At 35.4% G+C, this 22,649-nt stretch overlaps 2 protein-coding genes across 5 annotated transcripts in view; one reads left to right on the forward strand and one right to left on the reverse strand.

Moving 5' to 3' along the window:
• Window positions 1-20,289, forward strand: DYNC2LI1 (dynein cytoplasmic 2 light intermediate chain 1). 3 transcript variants are annotated; one of them, XM_053972849.1, is made up of 13 exons: window positions 1-102; window positions 965-1,085; window positions 1,486-1,520; window positions 1,896-1,965; window positions 2,044-2,132; window positions 4,229-4,415; window positions 6,862-6,930; window positions 8,350-8,427; window positions 9,909-9,985; window positions 10,336-10,406; window positions 10,843-10,940; window positions 12,108-12,200; window positions 18,611-20,289. In XM_053972849.1, exons 1-13 carry the CDS (start codon window positions 89-91, stop codon window positions 18,674-18,676), a joined length of 1,068 nt encoding a protein of 355 aa, XP_053828824.1. In that variant the 5' UTR covers window positions 1-88; the 3' UTR covers window positions 18,677-20,289. The 3 variants fall into 3 exon arrangements, with proteins under 3 accessions (XP_053828824.1, XP_053828823.1, XP_053828821.1); XM_053972848.1 differs by lacking the exon at window positions 1-102 and adding an exon at window positions 282-411; XM_053972846.1 differs by lacking the exon at window positions 1-102 and adding an exon at window positions 759-839.
• Window positions 20,285-22,649, reverse strand: part of ABCG5 (ATP binding cassette subfamily G member 5) — a 16,799-nt gene continuing 14,434 nt past the window's right edge. For both annotated transcript variants that reach the window (XM_053972844.1, XM_053972843.1), the window contains exons 12-13: window positions 22,190-22,302; window positions 20,285-20,965 (exon numbers count right to left, since the gene is read on the reverse strand). In XM_053972844.1, coding sequence (XP_053828819.1) covers window positions 20,781-20,965; window positions 22,190-22,302 — 298 coding nt within the window. In that variant the 3' untranslated portion in view covers window positions 20,285-20,780. The remainder of the gene's footprint in view (window positions 20,966-22,189; window positions 22,303-22,649) is intronic.

Here is a 22,649-nt window from a genome sequence, read left to right on the forward strand (position 1 = left end):
CGTCCCTGCCCCCGCGGAACTACAGCTCCCGGCGTGCCCCGCGCCGCTCCCATGGCCACGGGCAGCCGGGCCCGCGCCCCGTGCAGCGATGCCCAAGGCCAGGTACCGGGAGCCCTGCACGGGCTGGAGACGGCGGACCGCTCCCGCTGCCCTGGGGGAAGGAGCCGGCGGCCGGGGAGAACAGCCTGGAAGAGGGAGGGAAGGAGGGAGAGAAGGAAGGCTTAAAACGGGCCGTTCCGGCCTCTAACCCTAAAGCGAGCGGGGCCGAGGGCAGGTGGGGCACGCTTGGCCCTTGTCCGGTTGCTTCTGTAAGGGACCCCACAAAAACGGGGTGTGCAGGTGGCCGCGGGCGGACCTGAGCATGGGGAGCCTCGTTGCCCTCTCAGCAGCTTCCCGGCACACCGAGCGCAGGTCTGGAGCTCTCCCGAGCCCTCCGAGCCGTGCCCGTCTGCAGAGGCTGCCAGCCTGCCGCTGGCTCCTGCGGGAACACGCAGGAGCGTGTTTACTTATCATGCCACAGAACCTTTTAAAGGTGTCTCAGTACCGCAGTGCGCTGCCCGGGGAAGAGGTGAAGTGACCGTCCCCGGAGGTGTTTTAAGGAAAGCCTGGACGTGGCATTCAGTCACCACTGGACTTGGTGGTGTTCGGCCACAGGTTGGACTAGATGATCTTAGGAGTCTTTTCCAATCTAACTGATTTTGTGATTAAATGTACTCCAAAAAAGCCTCCCGCTGTACAGCTGGTACGTGCTAAGTATGTGCCACAAGTGGCTGCTGGGGTTATTGAGGAATGTCACTTCAGCTGGTTTGGTTAGAAGTACTTCGACAAGCAGAGAGCAGGTGATGTGAAATAATAATACTAATCTACACCACAATAACCTTAATTTAGATGTTTGCAGGAATTAGGGCCTAAGGTGTGTCTTTTCTCTAATTATTCTCTTCTTACTTTGTTTTCTTCCAACTAGTGATACTTTATGGGATCTTGCTATAGCTGAAGTGGAGAAGAGAGAAAATCCTGATGATGATGATGTCAAGCCAGGGGAAGTTTGGGAAAAATCAATATTATTTATGGGAAACAAAAATGGGGTAATCTAAATACTGTACAATTCTACACTTTTCAAACATAATTTGTGTCAGGAAAAACATCTCATATTTTCAGATAATAAGGTTCACTTAATTTTAAAGACATAATACCTCATGGTCTCATTCTACAGAGGTCTAATTGATCACTAATGTCTGTTTTAAGTACAATGTTCATATTACTGTATTTGTCATGTCTATTAGTTTATACTTATAATAATGGTAGAGTAACTTGATTCTGATTGAAAATTGGACTTGAGTTTCCACTATAAGGCTGCAAACAGTTACATGCATTTGCAGTTTTCTGGTACTTTATTATTGGAATGTTAAATGAATTTGACTTAGTGATACAACTTTATGCTTTAAAGACAGTACAGCAGAATTCCTCTTTGTTTTTAATTTCTAGGGAAAGACCACTATCATACTGAGATGCCTTGAGAGGTATGTGTTAAATATTATAAAGCAGTTTTCAGCTGTAGATTAAAAAACAGTCATGTTGTGTGATAATTCATAATACATGTAAGCAGATGTGTTCTGTGACTGGTTGATCACTTAGGAATGAACTTATTTCCTGTCATTATAATCTCTAAGGTGACCCTTTCAGTCCCTCTCCAGTGTTAGCTGAAATGAATAATTTCTTTGGGCTGCTGCTGCTGCTTCTCCTGTCTTCAGTACCTGACACCTCCTGTCTAAAAGTGTCCTCCCTGCACTGCTGTCTCTGAGCCAAATTCTGACTGATAAATACAATTTAGTAACCATAGAATTAAGTTCCTTTCTTTAGAAGATCCTGACAAAATTCAGTTACTTTTCCTTTAGGGAAGATTCTCCAAAGCCAACATTAGCCTTGGAATATACTTTTGGAAGAAGATCAAGGAGACACAATACAGTGAGTATAAAGTATAATTTACCATATCTTTATATATATGCACACATCTGAAAATAACATAAAGAAACTCTTTTGCAGCCTAAAGATGTAGCTCATTTTTGGGAATTAGGTGGTGGAACCTCATTAGTGGAACTCATTCGAATACCAATCACTAGCTACAACATAAGGTAAGTGTAAATATTACAATTCCAGAGTTAATTTGAGCTTTCCTTCAAACATTAGTAATCTCTAGACCTTTTTTTCTTTTTTTTTTTCTGAAAACCTCTTTCAAAGTGTAAGATAGAACATTTACAGGGTTTTGCTAAGTATCACTGTAATACCATGATGCTTTGCTTTGGTCTTCCTTTTCATGCTTCTGTCCTAAATAAGCTCTAAGTAATCTCAACAAAACATGGAGGAAGTAGATTTGCCTTAAGTAGATAGAACAAGAAATACAGAAAAAGATACGACATAATATCTTTATGCTTAGTGAAGAGCAAAAAAACAGACTTGAGGACACATGAAAAATAAAATCTTGCTTCCTACTTCCATGTGCACACATAGATGCTCTTTCTGTGACTAATATTTTAGGGTGAAAAACAAGGCAAAAAAAAAGTGACAAAAAATATCTCCGGAGTTTTGGGAAATTACCTTTTAATAAGGAAGTCATTTCCCAACAGAGAGATGACATTTCCAGGAGGAACCAGAGCTATTGAAATAATTTGAAAACAAAAGGAAACAGAAATTTTGATCCAATTAAGAGAATGTAGTGAGAAAAATCCATTAAAGTAATGAATAGCATAAGAAGAAGACATATATGAAAAGCTGCATGAAGAAATGACAAAGTGATAGGGGGTGCTTTTTAAGTTTTTTTTTGTTAAGGAAGATGGGAGTTGAAAGGGGAGAAAAGGATCAAAAGATAAGTTTTGTATTATGATGTATTGCTTTATTTCATTAGTATTGAGCTTTGACTTCTGTGGGGAAGAAAAAGGAGGGATAGAATTTTTATCAGGTATATTTGCTTCTGTTTTGACTACTGAGATAATGCCATTATTTGCTGAGAGACTAAGACAGAGGGAATAAAAATGAAACACTTATGGCATGTGAAGCTCTTTGTCTATAGAAGAGCTTGGGTGAGAAAATACTAAGTATAATTTTTCAGCCCCTGACTAAATGAAGTTAATTGAGCTCTACCTCCATCAGTCTTTTCTTCCTTTTTTACTGATAATGTGGAGACTCTTAAGACTGTTTGCTGGGATAGCCATGTTCTGTTAGAACAATTCACTTCTGTTCACAAGGCTATATTTTAACATGCCAGGAAAAATTCTACTATTTCAACAAATATAAGTGCATTTTGCTGGTTTTCTCATCATTGTACTCAAGCAATTTGCTTATTTAAAAGTTCCATAAACTATACCTAGTTTCATCAAGAGACTTTTCTCTAGATTTTTCTTCCCCACAGCATTTTAAAATGAAATTGAACACTCAGTTTGATTCGTAGCTTTTGTAAGACCACTCTGGTCTGGAATTGCCTTTTTCAAGTTGGGCTAGAACGAGATAGAATGATGGCATCCATTCAGATTACTGCATTTGCAATGATCTTTACAGTTGCACTTAAATGCAGCTGGTGTTTTGGGAGGCAGGGTTTTAGAAAGAGAGGACTTCAGATATAAAACATTTCTTATCAACAATCCACCTTTAAAAGTCTGGTAGTAGTAAGGATATCATCAGTACTCTTTTATCTTTCACAAGACTTTTCTCAGGCTTCCATTCAAAGTTCCAACAAACTGTCACAATCTATGACATACATTGTTCTTAACCAGGTTTTCTTCATTTCATACTAGGAAAAGGATAATGAAAGTAGAGAACTTTCCCAGGTATACAGGGAATATAGGTAAGAGTTAGGAAAGATCCTAGCCATTGGCTAAAATTGCTTGGTCTGGGGTTGTAGACTCATGAGATGGCAGGGATACATAACAGCAGCAATCCTCAGTCATATAGGAAGGAACTACAGGGCTGAGGATATTTGCATATTTTCCTGTTTGAAGACAGTCCCCAAAAACAATGCTTGATTGAAAGTTGCCAAAATAATAGTTCTGTACAAGAGATAAGGGAAAGGTTTCTTCAGAGTGCCGAATATCCCTAAAAGCCATCTTGCTTTGCTGTCACATTTAATTCTGTCTTAGCAGGTAGATGTTCACATGTGCACTACAGGTGTGGTTTTGGATAAAATGCTGACTGCCTCATGCGCTAAATTTGTGACCAAATAATGCCTATTTAATAGGTCATTTGCTGTAGTTCTGGTATTGGATCTCTCCAAACCTAATGAACTCTGGACTACTATGGAGAACCTTCTGCAGGTCACCAGGAACCACGTGAACAAAATTTTAACCAAACTAAAAAAGACAAACCCTGAAGTAGCTGCTGAAATTAAACAGAGAACGTGGAACAATCTGCAGAGGGATCACCCTGTAAGTTACTTCTAATATTTTCTCCAGATGTCACAGGCCTTTATACAGTTAAAGATAATGCTTTAGAAAATCATAAACAACTCTTTTAGATTTTTATGCATGACTGAAAATCCATTTGATGTAGATGAACCTGTTCACTGGAAAATTATAGCAATTTAATAAAAATTCAATAAGAGCAGAAACAAGGAAAGAAGGTTTCTTATATCTTTTTGTTAGATATCTAATGTGATTGTTATGGCATGTTACACCAATCAAAAGAAATAGTTTTAGAGTAGCAGTTTGCTTTTTTCCCCCCTCATCTTTTTAAAATGAAGATGAAAACTAGAATGTACAAAAGTCATTTAGCAAGAGACTAGCTGAAGGTACAAATTTAAGCAAAGAATATAGTTATAACAGCCATCAACATGACTATATACTTTGCATTTATTTAAATGTCTATCACAAACTCAATGCCTTTTGATAATCTGACAACTAATTAAATTATAAAGTTTCAGAAATGTTAACATCAGTCCTTTAAACATAATTGCTAACTAAATCTCTGGAAAAGCTAAACTAGATTATGCGCAATAGAAATGAAAAGTCATTGTGCATTAAACCTCTGCAAATGTTGTGTGTATATAATGCATAAATAAGTATTCAACAATTCAAAGACATGGCATGTAAATCTAGTTACTGTAACTTCTATAAAATACTTCAATACAGCAAGTGCTTGTAGAGCTCAGAAATTGAAAAGTAACTCAAAATATATGAGAAAGCAACATACGCAGCACTCCGTAGATTTGGCGTATGGGGTTTGATATTGGGATTATTTTGGTTTTTACTTTTAGGGAAGGTAATTCACAAAAAGATAACACCTACCTGCACACCTGGCAATAAATTATGACCACAGTACCTAGTTTCATATAGGGGTTTACATATCAGAAAACTGCAAGCTTATTGCAATAAAGAAAAATAATTATGTTATTATTTGTTAAGAAAACTTGTTATTCTTGCATTGTAGGAAACACAATTATACTTTCTGAACTAAAATTTCTGTTTAGCTTCTATTATCAAAGACATCAATAATGCAATAAAAATATTTTATTTCTGCTTGGTTCTCTTCTTACTTTCATCATTGTTCAAAGAAAAATTGTACCAATTTATTAGAAGAAAGTGCTATCTTTTATAGTCAAATTAAATGACAGTTTATTGAGATGTTTATGTGCCTTTTAATGGCTAAACATATTTTTATCATAAACAGGAATCAATTAAATACTTCTATTTCAAAGGATTAAGATATATTCTTTCAGCCTGGCTAAAAAATTATTTGCTATGATGATAAAAAATATCAGTTGCAGACCCTGTTTAAAAAGGCTGAATGCATCTTAAGTACTCCATAGTCAAAAATAAATTCCACAGTCAAAACATGAATAGGGTTCAATATGCTAGTTTTAAGGTTTTTGATATTATCCCAAATTTTTCTCTTAGTTATGAAATGAAAACTATTTTTTCAGTTTTATGTTCTATATACTCTTTAAGTTGTGATAGTTTTTCTTAAAGCTTTTTCTTTGACAGTGTATGAGTGAAGCCATTATTTCTCCTCTCCAAGCAGAGGATTTTCAGTATGTGCAGCTTTCTGTCAACATTCTGTCATTTAAACCTGTCTGTGAAATACCTGGGGTTAGGAGGGAGCAGTTTGGACCAGCCTCTGCTACAACACATCTTTCTTGGTGCAGCCAAAGCAGCTTGAATAAATAATTGCTTGAACACATGAGGGGATTATCTCATTTCATATGGACTAAGAGCAAAGCCTTCCAGATCACTTGAGATTTCTTGTAATTCACTTACTAAAATTTTTATCCCACATTAGCTCTTTAGCACGTAAGTCTGCACTCTCAGACCTGTTTTCCTCCATTGATACGGATTCACATTTTCAAGATTGTTGGATGATGTTTCCTCTTTGTACTGATATCAAACCTTTGAAATTCACATTAAATATTGTTTAATTGTTTGGAAAACATAATGTGAGGAGGACAAATGTGTGACACAAGCAAATACTTCAACTTATTTTTTTGAGATTTTGTCTGCATTCTTTTAGATTTTAACCAAAGAAGGTGAATGTGTCAAAAAGCCAGTTTTACTAATCCAGCCAGGCAGGTGTTTTATGAATACATGAGGTTTTTCCTCTCTTCCTTTCCCATCTAATAATGCAATATATAGTGTAAAAGCCCTTTTATTCCAGTAAGTGTTGTAACTGCTCAGAGGGATTACATCCTGACAATTTATGAAGAAAATGGGCAAATGGTAGAATATAATATGGTTATTGCAATAAACTTGATTCCTCTGCCTTAAGGTTTGGAAAACCTTGTCTTCTGTGAATTTATTTTAACCACTTTTAGTTGCTTTAACAGTTACAATCTTCTACAGCTTGTTTACAGAGCTTAATTGTCCTATATCTTTTTAACAGGACAGTGCATTAGTTGACCCTTTTCCAATACCCTTGGTGATAATTGGAAGCAAATACGATATTTTTCATGTAAGTAATACTTAAGTACCTTTTAATAATTAAATTATTCCCAGAAAATATTCTATTCTTTTCTATATTTCACTAATATAACAGTAATCTTTTGAATTAAGTGTGGACAGCCAGTGTTCTACTACAAAAAACAAAAAAATATTTCCATCCAACAGCATTAAGGAAGGCCTACTGTCATTCCTTCACAAAACACCCTCAAACTGATGATTTTTGAGATGTATGTAGAAAATGCTTCCCTTTATGGTCTGCAGCAACCTGTATCTCAACAAGAAAACACCACATGGATGATTTCCTTTTACAATGAGAGAAATCCAGCTCCATGTATCCCTTGTGACAGCAGCTGTAAGTTTATGGCAGTGAAAGAGGGGTGTATCTCAAGTCAGCTGATCAGTTTTTTTTTTTATAGTTGTGGCAGCTTCAGTCTGGAACTTCTTTTAAAGTACTTCCTAAGTTTCTAGAGATAAGTGAGGAATTGCATCTTTTATGGAGGGGAGGAAAGAAATGTCATAGTACTGCTGGATTCTCTTCCAGGACATAAAAATCCCTAACAAATGCATATTCACTGCATTTGATCATGAGAAACTAGGACAGTATGTTTGATTTCTAGCAGTTGTGCTGGCAGCCTGTGCTGCTCTGGATGGCTACACACTGCACTTGATACCTGGCTGACTATCTGAGTTACTGAATTCTTTATTAATAAGGGACTTGCTTTCTCTCATACCAAAGTTTTATGCTGAGCCACGACCCTCTTAAATGGCTGTCATGTAATAAGGACAAAATGCCAGCCTGATTCCTTTGGGGATCTATGGATTGACTCCTGCAGGCATCACTGGGACCAAATTTTCACCCATTTTATCCAGGGAATGCCATCTGTATGATCTTAGATGAAACAAACATGGATGAAAAGGTATTTTAATGCACCTTTCAAATCTTGCAGGTATTAGAATTTAGACAGCATATACCCAAAGATTTACTTGTGGCAAGCACATTTCTCTCTGTGCACCTCAATGAAAAATCCTGAGAGAGAGAGAAATGTGCTTGCCACATTTACTCTAAATATTTTCACACACACAAAAAAAAATCTTATTCTTCCAGTAGGCAGCATTTCTACTGGTAAAAATTTCAAACAATATCAAACAAATAAATTGAAAATTAAATGTGCATTCTCAATTTAAAAACTTTTCCTGGACTAACATATTGCCTGAATTAGGCTTCATCTGTAAAAAAGAAACAAAGAGAAATTGTGACATTTCTTTTTAGAGTAGGCTGTTACTGATTCTGACTTAAGATATAATTATGCTGACAGCTGAAAGCCTTATATATTGTAGCTTAAGTGCACTGCAGTTTATATAAAAAAGTTCTAACTGTAGTATTTTGGGTTTTTTTCTTACATCTATGTTCCTCTATCAACTTTTTCAGGAGTTTGACTCTGAAATGAGGAAAATAATAAGCAAGACACTTCGATTTGTTTCACACTATTATGGAGCATCATTAGTGGTGTGTATATTCACTTTCTATTTAAGGCTAGAGAATATGAACAATATTTCTGTTACAAAACAGTATTTTTTAAAATAGTACTATAAAACTCCTTGAGAAAATGGGATTTTGTTGGTTTACAGTAGCTTTCTTCATGAGGCTATCTGTTGAACAAGTCACTGTACTGGCAGGGGATGGATAGACATGCCTTGTGAACAAACAAACTACACAATTCCCAGTATCAACAAACACTAAATGAAAATAGTTACCTGTTAGCCAACTTAGTTCCTCATTGAGTTTACTGCATCTTGGGCATTTTTTTGGGTTTTTTTTGGTACAAGAAAGGAGAATGGGCAAAAGTGATTGCCTTAGATTGAATTAGAGAACTGGCCCTTTTGGTAGAAGCATGAACTTAGAGCAAGTGACCAAGCTTTTGCAGATTTAAAATCATTGGCTCATTTTCACAGTAGTTTATGTATACCAGATTACTACACTTAGGGTGTTGAAGAAGGAGGAGCTTCCTTACAGAAGTGGGTAGAAAGATGCCAACGTGAGGACAATGAAGTATTTATTTTAGTTTGTCAGATCATTCTCTGAGTAAAGACAGAAACATGCATGCTGAGATTCACAGTCCAAAAATGCCGCATCTTGGGCTCACTGTGCATCAGGTCTAATTGTATCAACCATCATTTATGTAATAAATAATATTTAATAGTAGCTTAATGATTACCAAAACAACTTCGAATACTTATAATCCCAGCATGTCCTTTTGCATCCACATAACGCTTTTTCACTGTGACACATGAATTTGTCTTTTGTTAACTGAGAGTACAAATGTCTTGGTTGGGGTTTTTTTAGTATTTAAGCATTATTGTAATTAAAAATTGGTATATAAATCTCTTTGTGCTAAATCCTGATTGTCATTGAAATGAGAGGGAGAAACCTAATTTCCCACAGCAGGGATCTGACTTCTTTCTCAAAGACATGAATCTGTTAGGATACAAAAGCCCTTAGATAGGAAGAAGCATGTTGTTTGAGAATATATCCTGGGAACTGCTTTCTGATAAATCTGTACCTTTCTGCCACTTTGAAGCTGTTTTTATGACAATTATATAGTTACTGATTACATTTCTAAATGTTTATGGTATTCTGGATAATATTTAATGTAATTTAAAATCTTAACTCATTAGTCTTGGGGAAAAGATTTGTGTCTCGTAATGTGCATATTTCAAAAGTTTTGAATCAGTATTTTAAAAATTATTCTTTAATCTTTTATTTATTCTACTTTTAAATCTTTCTTGATCTATATATTCAGTAACAAATATATTCATGTTTTTGAAAGGGAATGTGAGATTTTTATTCTAGTCAATTCAGTGAACATATACCAAATTTACTGGGGTCAGGTATTAATTAGAAAGGCTCTATCCTCTTTGTAGATGGCAAAATGCACTATATCTGTGATGGAAGTTTGTAATGTATATTTTGTTTTCTGATTCATTTAGTTTACCAGTAAATCTGAGGCTCTCCTGCTGAAAGCCCGTGCTCTTATTAATCACTTGGCATTTGGCTACGATAAAAGGTAATGTTATTGTTCACCTATTAAATATCTTTCTCAGAACCTAAAATTACTTATTAAAAATATTTTAATCATATTTTTTTTTCTTAAATATTATCTCTGAAAGATTTTTTTTCATGGACTTGTACTCCTGTGACTCAGCTGCCTATCTCTGCTAAGGATAGTGATAACTCCTTAGTTTTGATTATCAAACCGATGAATGAAAAACCTGATTACCACTGGAATTGAGTACTATTTTATTTACATGTATTTATATGCAAACCACAGTAAGACTCTAGTCTTGGCTAGAATAGTGTTATTTTTCTGTTGATTGCTAAATGCTCACTTGATACATTTTCTTTTTTTCTGTTTAGCAAATCTGTATCAGTGGATCCCAGCAAACCTCTCTTTATACCAGCAGGCCTGGATTCCATGAGCCAAATAGGTTAGAACATTTACTGTTCATTGTTTGTTGCTTAATTCTTTTGAAAACAAGAAAAACATTTTAAGCAAATAGATAAATTACAGCACATCAGTATCAGTTTTAACAGATTACTGAAGGAAATAGCTTACAGATTTTAAAATCGTGATTCAGTATATTACTGAGACTTATTTGTGCAGGTTTGTTAGGTAGTTTAATAAAGTCTCTGGACTATGTAAAACAGTAAAGTACCAATCAACTTAGATCTGAAAGAAAATAAAATACACAAAACTTCTCAGCCCATTTCATGGTAGGAGATCAATGTTTTTTTCAAACTTGTTGCAGCTTGTCAGTGTAGAAGGTTAAATGCTAAATTAGATGATGGTTCATTATTGAAAATTATTCTGTGATTTATGCTGTTACGACAACACACTTGTCTTATGTGTGCTGTGATCCTCAGGACCACCACCCGCCTCTGACAGTGATCTTGGAAAGTTGCGTGCTAACACGCCTTTGGAACTATGGAAAAAAGTATTTGAGAAAACATTTCCTCCCAAGGTAGGGATGTATATGCCATGCATACAGCTGCTTTTCTTACAGAACAGCAGCAATATCCCTGCTCCTTTCTGTCTTTCAAGTCCACTAACTGGAATTTCAGTCTCACTTAGGAATTCTCTTTAATACATTTTTAAAAGATAAAGGCTTGTAGGTAGTAGTGCTTCTAGATCTTCAGTCACCTTCCTACATTTAGAAATTATGAAAGATGCTGTTCTCAGTATAAAATGCCCCAACATGATAAAGACTAAACTTCTCAGAAACTATACAGAAGTGCTATTTTTCATGTTAGTTTTCCTCATAGCCTTTAAAAACAAAATAAACAAGTTTCCTCCTGCACCCATCCTTACAAGTACCCCCTGAACTCCCCCTGAAACAGATGGAGAAATGAATACACTTCTCATCTTGCAAGCCTTATGGCTGTTCATCAGTGTATCAGTCTAATTAAAGGTTTAAACATTTGCCAAATAGATTCACAGTCTCCTGATTTGGTTCCACAGCAGTCTTTAAACTTGGAAGCTATTTTTATGCATTGTAAACCTCTTTTTCCATTGCCTCACCTAAGAAGTAGAATTCTGCTTTATTTTATTCCATTACTGGTATTATTGCCTTCTTGCTACTTTCCATTTGATATGATTAAGGAGAATTGTGCAGGACAACATCTAAAAAACCCTCCCCCCTTGATAGTTTTTCTTACTATTAGTGTATTTGCTTCTTTGGAATTCAAGTTATAGTTCACTCAAGGCTAGGAAATGAAAATGCAGATATTTGGCAAAGACAGCAATCAGTTTCTCAGCTATTGAAGTAATGTTTCTGATAACCAGAACTGAATTCTAGTCATGAGTATTAAATAGTTCAGCAAGTGCAACCTCAGCTGTGCCCTAACATCATGGAACAGAAAGGATATTTTCATTTTGATGCTCAAGAGTAATAACTAACCACCAGATAAGAATGTTTTCTGCCCTGTAGAATCTAGCTGCACTCTTATTTTTTCTTCATTTTACTGACAGGTTTTTTTTAACTAATCTGTTTCCTGTAGCACAAAATTGTAAATGCAAGTTTTTAATATATTTGTATTAAAAGCAAATACTTTAATTTCTATAGTTTGGCTTTTTCTTATTAAAAGAAGATAAATTCTATCATTTGGGGTTTTGTCTTTTCTCCTTTTAGCGTTTCTGTGATTTAAAAGATACCAAGGACCCTGCACAGGATAGTCAATATGCTGAGTATGAAGTTGATGTCATGAGAGCTCAGAAAAACCAGGTGTGTGGTAATTCTCCAAATGCTGTTCCCAGTCAGGTATTCCAGAACCACCAGCACTGCTGAATTAATAGTATATACTCATACCTCCCCTTTTTGCCTTTAAATAATTTCAGCTTTAGATTTAAGCTTAGTAGTTGGTTGTGAGGTTTTTTCACATTGTTAAGATACTAAGCCAGTAGACCATTGTTAGATCTCTAAATTTTGGCTCTGAGTTTCTTTAGAAATTAATAATTCAACTTTTCCCTCAAACTGTACTCTAAAATTAACTCACTAAAATAAACTTCAAAGCTTTCTTGAAAGTCATTTCCTCATTTCTTCACTCTGTTCTCTCATTTGAGTGTTGACTAACAGAAAGTGTAGGAAGCAATATCAAGCTCTGTGGTGGGGACTGTTTACTTCTGTCTTTCTCCTTCAAAACTTATTTAAACTGGAAAAGTACTGAGATGATAACATTTCTAACTTGAATTTGCTGGCTACGGATATTTTATCTTAAATAGAGTGAATGGAATTGTTCCACAAAGTGATGACATGTGGCTTAACCCCTGAATTCCAGGAAAGACCTTTAGTGGGAAACTGTCTTCTATTTTTTTCTTAAAAAATTTGCAGTGTTTCTGCCTTTCTCTAGATTAGTGGAGAATTAATTTTATAGAAAAATTCTTTGGCAGACTAGATGAAGGTTAAATGATTGCCTTACAGCTAACAGTATATAACATCAGCTGAGTAGCAGTACTGTATAGAACAGTTTTCATCAGTATGGGTATGTTCATAGGTATGGGTCTGTTAAAATCAAACCAAGATTTACCCAAAGAATAAAGCAATTTCAAAAATCCCCTGCAGCCTTTGAGCCTGCACATTACCTGCAATATCCTGTTAATGTAGGTATCAGTTTTGAATTTCTGTCGCATCAAGAGCACTCTTAGAAATCATTAAAATTTGTAAAGCACGCTGCTTTTGGAATTTATAATACAAACATACTCAGTATAGCTACATATCTCAAAACAACTATATGGTGTACTAGGTTTGTAATTTTTACATAATAATTGTTGCAAAAGAAGATACTGGTATGTATTGATTGAATCATACAGGAAATGATTAATTTTCTGTTTTTAAATAAAAGAGACAGGCTTTTAGAATCTTAATCTGTTCAAGGGCATTGCAAACCATTATAGCTTCTTTTTGTTGGACTACTACAAGTAATTTGAGCATTAAAGAGAAAATTATTTTCGTTATCTGCAGTTATTTCCTAAGTTTTTATCATGAAGTTTAATTTTTACAAGATTATTTGCACATTATTAAAATGTTTTATACTAAGAATTTGAATTGCACCAAGTTAGAAATATATATCTAAAAGAAAAGAACTCTTTAGTTGCAGTGTTTCTTGAAGTGTCCTTCAGTTTCTGAGTTCAATGGAAAGCAGCATAAAAATTGTATTTTTAAAGCAACTTTTTAAATTCATCATGTATCTGACAATCTTTATAGAGTCTCAAGGTACCTCATGTTGCATAGGAGGGCCAGTATATTAAGAGGGTCATTATGCAACGTGTTGCTAATGAAATCATGAGACCTAATGCAAAATTAGAAGTGTCATGGGGTGACAGTGAGTGTTTTCATGTTATCATTTTTCTCGGTTACTTTCGGTTAATTAATGTTACTTTGGACTACAGATGATAGCCTATTTGCTTATTTATCTCAAAGATAAGCTTCACAAGAAAAGAAGCACAAAATCAGCAAGGGAAGCAAAACACAACCCCTGTCACTGCATCTGTTAGAAGAACCAGCAATACCTGACCTTATCAGGACTGCTCGATAATAGATTTAGAGATAACTGTGGCAATACAAAGTTTAAATACATCATTTCCAACTTCGTCATTCTGATTGAAGGATTTGCCTGCATTCTAGCAGAGTAAAAGATTGAATTCTAATTCTTGAGTATAAAATAAGAAAACAGTTTAAAAAAATCAAGAAAGTCCCTGGCTGACTCTGAGGTACTGTTAGCCAGCATTTATCTGAGATGCTGTTTGGCTGTAGAAGTTTAGAGTACACCTCATTAGCATTCTGACATAACTGTTTTGTTTTAGACCAGATTATTTTGCCTCCTTAATATTTTCAGAGTTAACTATGACGTGTACCACTTTCTTTCTAAACATTTTTGCTCTGGAAACCTCTCTGAGGCTGTCTTTTCCTCACTGTGCCTTTCTTCAAGGTGGAGCACATCTCTCTCAACTATGTCTTTTCAGAATTCTTTTCCTAGTTCTTGCCCCACAGACATACATAGCACAGATTCATATCAAATAGTGCTGTTGGAATTGTTTACTGCTTTTCAGTCCCTGTAGTTAAGCTCTGAGAGAGAATACAGCATCAGGGACCGTTTTGAAATTTCTATCTCTAATGTAATTCTTAACTAGCAGATTTTCTTCAGGAATTAGTGGAATTTTGTGGGTTTTGCAGGGCTTTCAAGATTCAAAAAAAAATTAATTCTGCATAGTTATTAGGCCTTAAATGTCTAGGTTTTGGTTAATTCTTCATACATAAACCACATGGCAAACTTGTTATTCTCTATCCATTCCCTGTTAGTTTTTTGACTTTTGATGCTTTTAGGTCAACTTAATTTGGTTTTTGGTACACACATAAGCTGAATAAGAATTAGATCTTTTAAAATAATATTTCTGATTAGAGCTACATGTATACACCTGCATCAGTGAGCACCTATGGGGAGCATCAAAGTCTTCTTCCTTAGTTCCTTATAAATGTTTGCGGCAGTGAGAGCCTGGCATGTGGGAATGTCTGTTCTCTTTCCTTTAGAAATGCTTTCTGCCAAAGATACAAGTACTCTGAGGTGTCTTTTTGAGGGTTTTTCTTTGTTTCCTGTTATGCCTTCACTGCTAATACTCAAAATAGGTGCTTGGACCATTTGATTTGGACATTAGACTGCAGCTTCATTCATTGATGCAACAGATAAAGCTCAACCTTGAGCTCAGAACTGGAGAGCCTCTTACTCATGTGCTTCAGAAATCATGCAGTGCTAAAGTTTACAGTGACTGGTCCTTATTACACAGAGCTATTACTTCAGGGATTGGTGCCAGTTCTAGCTGAAGCCTCATGCCATGAAGTAAGGTCAAACAAGTAGATGCCTGGTGCCATTTGGTGTCAGCTAACAAGTTAAGGAAGCAGATCTTAACGAACAGAGATGTAACTCTTAAGATTTTTTTAAAAAAATCGTAAACACAAGAAGATTCTACATCTCACAAGGAAGAACAGTTGCATTTCCCCTAAAATTGCAGCAACCTAATCAACTCACAACCAAATGTCACCTCCATGTCAGATCTGCAGCTGACATGGGGACTGTGCTGGCCAACAGACTGAGAGCCATATTTTTTCAACATACTTTGCTGGCATGATCATATTGCTGAACTTCAGGAGACCATTTCAGTTGCATTCCACAAAACAGAAGATGTCATAGTGTGCCATGAACCCTTGGTCACACCAGTGTTATTGGGCAGAGAAATATAATAGGCCCCTACCTTAGCCTGTGTAACAGAGCAGTACCACCTTTCATTTTCTCCACAGGAGGACATGTGCTAGTCTTTTTAAGAGAAAAAGTTATTTAGGATATTTACTTAGCTGCCAAGAACAAGCTTTCTTGTTTTCACATGAAAGCATGTCCAAATGGGTAAAAAGGATTTCATTTTTAAGGCAAATTAAAGAGCATGATTAGAGCACTGTTATTAAATTTTCTACTAAAGTTTTTGTCCTTAAGACTTTTAATTAGTGTTTCAGTACTTGGCTGCTTTCACCATGCTCCAGATTGAGGGCACTTCCAGTAAGAAACTGCATGAAAAGGAAAGTTGAAGCCCTATCAGTCACTCAGAACAGAGGAAATGCAACAATTAAGGCTTTTCCAGCAATCTTAATTTTTTCCTTCTTGTTTGCAGACATTGTAGTATTGTCTTTAATTACATGATCATATACTATTTTGCTGATGTCTCAATTCAATTGTTTAGTATTTCTTTTCATCATCCTTATTCCTTATGTACCTTATTTTTCAACCTGCCATTCAGACACTTCAGTGAGCACAAAAGTATTAATTTTTTTTTCCTCTGAGAGTGTGTGGTAAGTGTTATCTTATCTGAGTGCCTCACAAACATCAGTTACGTCTTTCTTCCCAATCTCTTTATGAGATTAGGTGTGATCTTTCCCATTTGACAGATGAAGAATTTACAGAAACACAGAAGTACAGAAGCATTAAGGTTTAAAAAAAAAAAATAAGCCCACTTTATGCCAATGTTGAGACATCTGTGATAAGTTGCTAGCACTAATTACATTTAAAGCATTCAGATCACATTGAAAGCACATTTAAATTGCAATTATTTTTTCTTTGTATATCTGATCTCTGTCCCCTACACTTGCACACACAAAACAAGTGTAGCATAATGCTAGCATGAAAATTTTGGTGTACTTTGAGATACATTCTTTTGTAGGATCTTCTTTTCTTTGGAGACATGATCTCTTAGCTGATTATATCATCAGTCTATTCTAGAATTCTGCTCATGTTTGCAGTATAGAACTTTACAAGCAGGAAGGGGCCTTTTTCAAGAGGGTCTCTGGAGTGACCCTTAAGTAGTGTTTGAAAGAATTTTGCATTACATTTCTGATTTACAGGGATGTATTTTACTTTCTATTTTGCATAGAAACTAGGTAAGTGTACTCTGCTGACAACATTTTCCCTCCTGAATCACTGACATTTGTTAAAAGATTATTTTTTCCTAAATATCCTCCCATTTAATCAAATTTATTTTTCATTTCTTATTGTTTAAATGTTAGCCTTACCTAGATACCTGTCCAAAATAAATACATATAATTTTGTTCTGTAGTTCTGTATGCAGTGGAGTGGCTATACAGCTTTAATATATGCTGTAGTTTGACAATTCGCATGTTTGTATTGTTTTGAATTGCCTTTACACTGAATTGACTCCTAGGCTAGCTAAACGTGAGCAAAATTAATTCTGCTAAATTATCTCCCTCTTTCTTGAAAGAGTTTAGTCAGAGGATAAATCTGCAAGGGTAATTATTTAACCAACACTTGCAGATGTGACCCCCAGATGGTATTGTTATTATATAAAACTTGACTATCTAATTTTACCCCTTCCTGAAACCTTTGAGAAAGTTTTAAAATGAAATTCCTTAGCAAAAATCAGGTTTCATGTGCTCCTTAAAATACCACAGTATTTTTTCTATTCCTAACTGCTGGCAAGTTTCCAACAGTTCAGTATGTTTCAAGATCATAATTACTTTATATATTAATAATGAGGGAGTGAAAATACTGAATAAAGACCAGCTTAGAGACAGAACAGTTCAACAGTACTGGAGTTGTAGCTAATAATGCAACTTATGGCTTATGACACAACATATTCTGTGTCAGTCCCCCATGGAGTTACTTAACCCTACCAGTAGACTCCTACAAGCATCAGGAAGAATGTGCACTGACTAAACATTTTCTCTCCGCTCGTACAGCTGGGGTGCTTTCTGAAAACTCTGCACCTCTGGCAAAGCTGCTGAAGTGACTTCCTGAGAGAAAATTCCATTTATTACTTCCATATAATCTTAAAATGATGATTGTTTTGTTGTTCTGCCCTTTAATTTCTTCTTCTTCCCTCTGTGCTCTGAACTGATAGTTAATACTTCTGTTAAATTCACCAGGTGTGAATTTTGTTATTTTTGTCACGCTGATACTTGCATGCCTACAGCAGAACCTCTCTTTCTCTCTGAAGTCCATTCTATTAAAATCAAAATAACAATTGTAAAACACATGTCCACTGTTGAAGGTCTTGGCTACATTTATCCTGAGCACTGGTTTATGTCCACCTCGTTCCTGATCTAAGTATGATATGGTGAGTTTTTGTCTTGCAAGCAGTACAGGGTTAGGTCTAAAAGTACCTCATGAAAGCATCATCTTCCTGTAAATTTGCTGGAAGCCTTACTTTGAAGTAAATGAAAAGCCATCATAATGCTTCCTAAATTATTATTTTTTGCTGAAAAAAATCTTTAGAAATTACTCCTGACAGTACACGCTCTTACATAAAATTCAGTAGAGGAAACTTGTTTGTAATGATGCTAGAAACTCCTATTACAGGCTTCAGTGCTCCTAGTTGACTGAGATGAGGTCATTTGTCTGCCTTGCTAGTACTCTACTGATCTAAAGTACAGCAAAGTGTAGCTCCTTACATGACAGCAAATGGGGCAAAATTCATAGCACTTTTAGGTTAATTTTGTTAAATACAGAAATATAGTACACCTTCTCTGCAGTGAAAAGTGTTTGTACATACATACGTTTGCTAAATAAATACATGTAGTTTCTGGAGACTTTTAGTAATGAGAAAATTAATTTAATATGTATTTATGTTTCTTTTTAGGAACTTGAACAATACAAAAGAAATGCCTCTAAATCCTGGAAAGAAATGGATTTTGACTCCGATTGATGAACTGCTCTGTCTTCAGTTTAACACCATTTACAACATTATTTTTATAATTTTTACATTACATGAATAATTTCATCTGATGCAATTGAAAATATATAATATCAAACTACCAAGTTGGTTTATTAAGCATCCCTGTTGTTATTTTTATAAAGGGAGCTCTTTATTCACTCAGTCCAAATTAGTTTATCTTGGCACTGGCAAAGAGTTTTAAAAAGTAGGGAGAAAGGAATTCTAGACTGCTCTCAGATGGGTTTGTATATGAAGACTGGCATTAGTTCAACCGAATTTATAAGTTATAACACATTATTTGATTTACTTCTGAATACTTCTACCCTAAGCATATATTTGAATATAAAGAAGTTTTAACACCCAAAATATGAAATTGTGTAGTGTGCTAGGCATCTTTTTGTAGTTCAAAACAAAAGCTAAATAATTACTTACATAATTGTTTGATATATTTGAATAAATAAATAAATCTCAAACTCCCAGAATAAAGTGGAGTTAAAACCTTCTTTGACCTGAATTCAGAAGTGTGCTTTCTCTCTGTCACAGAATCATACAGTGTAATACAGGACTTATTTCTTGCAATGTATAATGGCACACAGAGTTTAGAAGATGGATGTTTCTGTCATATATTCAAATGCTGGGAAGTCAGTCTAATTAATTTAACAGATACTTGGTTAGTGCTGAGAGTATTATTGATTCACATTCAGTCTAAAGCAGGAATGGGTTTTTGTCCATGCACACCTCACTAGTGTGAGATGCACTGAGTGTAAGTGTTCTGAGAATACTCAAAACAATCCAGATGAAAGCCAGAGATGTCTCCTGAGAGCTCAGACTTGTCAGAGAGTGAATGTCTGAACAGTCACTTGGCAAACCAGATCAAACCAATGTACTCATAAAAATGGGAAAGACAGACTAATCTGGTATCTTTCCAGCTATTTAAAGCTATTTGTTATTTTTAATATATTCGTTCACCAGATGTTTTTCTGATAACAACATTTATATCTCAGAAGATTTTGCATAAAGGTACTAGAAAAGTACACTTAAGTGGAAATACTGTATTACCTTGAGGATTGTATTTTAAATTCCTTGTTATGAACTGCCTCATCTCAGAACTATCATATAAAACTAGCTATATAATTACAGAATTTTAAGATACAAATATACTTACCTCCTTGGAGAAATCTGTCTCTCAGCAAAAACTAATTTCTTTACAGAACATGAGAATAAGATACAAAATTTAGGAATTCTGTGTCTGTTATGTTTTCAATTTTGAAAGGCCCATGAGAAAAAATTCCAAAGATGAAAATGGCATTGCTTCTGACAAACAACTTTTATACTTTTTCCCTAGTTAAAGTGACATTTTATTAAATAAAACCAAAACATTATTAAACAAACATATTTTTTCCTTGTAATTCATAAACTGCTTCCAAAACAAGATTAGAACTTGACAGTGGAAATAAAGAATTGATATAAATAACCTAACTTTTTTCACTGATTTACTATCATTTACAAGGCAAAACCAACTTGGCTAACTTGGATACTGCTTCAAGATCCTGTACTCATCAATTTTATAGTGTGTGTAAGATTAAAGTGGAGTGATTTCTTGATTATGTCTTTAGATGTATTTGGTTTGTTTCCTTTCTACAGATTCCTCAAACAGTATCAAAACAAGGCATAAGACTTTTGAAAATACAATCCTAGAAATGAGATTTACTAGCAGTTGGACCCCTCTACTTACTAGTAGTGGTTAAAAAACAAAATAGCAGGGAAAAAAACTAGAGCACCATTGCTATGTTGTTAAAAATTGTCAACAATAGCTGACTAAATTAAATCAGCCCTTTAAAACATGAAATACTGTTGATTATGGCTGATCTGGAAATCAGCCAGAAGAGAGGGGTGGGCAATACCAGTACCAGGAGTTATTCACACTCTTAAGAGAACATTGGTTTTCAAGGTGAAAACAAACATGAGAAGATGAATGTGTTTTTATATGTGTAATCATTTAAATTCTATCTAAAATCCAACAATATAAGCCTTCAACCATAATACAGATAAAAGTATAGTAGAGGAGACTGTTGGAATTGCTACTTTTTCATTGTTAATAATGCTCTCTTAATTTGAAGCTTAAAATTCCAATAATGGCAAGTACTGGTATAAAAGCATAGAGTATGAGGAAATCAACTGTGAACCGGGACAATGCCCCAGGATAGTTTTCTTCAATGAACCTGATGCCTTGAGAGAGAACACACGCAGCATTATTTGCAGTGGAACTGTTGGCTCCACCTGTCAAAAGAAACAATTTCTTTAGTAGGTAAATCAGTAAAATTAAAACTCGTACTCCAGTCTCTAACTCATGCCTTAAATACACCTCTTCCTGATATCACTTCCATGAAGAACCATACCCATAGAAGTATTTCTCATCACTGTGGAATAAAACCAGATGAGCTCTGTGTTTCTGTGGTTAATCCATGACATATGTTTTGAAGGGAAGAACAAATGGTCACTAGGAGCGCTCTCTTTTGTTCATGCCAAACAAAGATTTATGGCTTTTCAGACACATTATCTGGAGTGGCATCAAGAAGCAAGTTGCCCCATGTGATAGACTTACAGTGTTCCTATGTGTTGAGGGTTCCAAAATGCAAGAAATGGTGACTCCTTGCATTAAGAACTTAAGAAGGGCACATTAAAAATGAGGTGTTTGCTGGTACTAATAGAGTCATGGATTCATTTTCTAACAGTTGTTGATCTTGTAATAAAGAGGAAAGATTAAGAGAAAAAATATGTAGCCTTGGAGAGGAGCACAGACAACTGGCTACAACACCCCAAGTAGGTCCAAAGCTATAAGTTTTACCCCCACTAATGTGTATTAGCTACTAACCCTGCCACCCTGATTGATTCTCTTGTTTTGCAGCAGGTTATCTTGCTAACAACCAGCAAAGCACAGCCTGACAGACCCAAGCTTCTCAGTAAATACCATGGAAACACATTTGAAAGAAGCCTCTCCAGTATTAGAGGAGATACCTGGTCAGCTGTTTGTTACCTCTCAATATTCCCTCCACTGATGTTGATCTGAGATTGCACAATTCTTTTGATGCTCTATTTGTGTAACATTGCTAAAAAAAAATTTCCAGCCTGTAATAAACTTAGCTTCCAATGTTCCTCCAAAAAGGGGATAAGAGAACAGGTGAAAAAGAGGAAGACAAAAGAACTGGAAAAATTTCCAGCCTGTAATAAACTTAGCTTCCAAAGTTCCTCCAAAAAGGGGATAAGAGAACAGGTGAAAAAGAGGAAGACAAAAGAACTGGAAGAATAAGAAATGGTTGGAACAAAATAATCAAATTCTGCCCTAGCTTGCTGATGTGGCATAATAGTCTTTACTAATTAGTAAGTTCTTCTTAGCAACTCAAAAGTTACATTTATTTTATCAGGATACATGTACATAGAAGGAAAATAAGCATCAACATCTCATTAAAATTATTTATAATGGACTTTTTTTGGAACACTTACCACATGTGAAGTTTAAGCCATAAAATTCATTGACTACAAGGACTTCACTGCTGTATTTTTGAAATGTAAGAAAACCAAGCAGTTTCAAAGGTGTTGGCATATCTTCAATGGTCCTTAAAGAAACAGAGAAGTTAAGCTGGCTTTTGCTACATACTAAGAGACCCCAAATTAAAACAAGCCCTCATTGTTTGTAACCTGTGACAAAAACAGTTCTTGTCTCTACCTGTAGGGTTTTCAAACATAAAGTCCAATTTTAGGGCTAAATGATGAGACAACCATGAAGGCTGTCCCTGACTTTGGTACAGTGTCACAACATTCAGCCCTGACTTGTTTATGAACAGTCACAAAGAATTATATGGTTGCTTGCTGTTCACATGGCAGTGATAAACTGAAAATGACAAGACTCAACATTAACCTTACTTGCAGAAATGTTTTGCTTTCAAAGTAAGAAACCACCAAC

This window comes from Vidua macroura, chromosome 3 (assembly GCF_024509145.1).
Source record: "Vidua macroura isolate BioBank_ID:100142 chromosome 3, ASM2450914v1, whole genome shotgun sequence".
Lineage (NCBI taxonomy): Eukaryota > Metazoa > Chordata > Aves > Passeriformes > Viduidae > Vidua > Vidua macroura.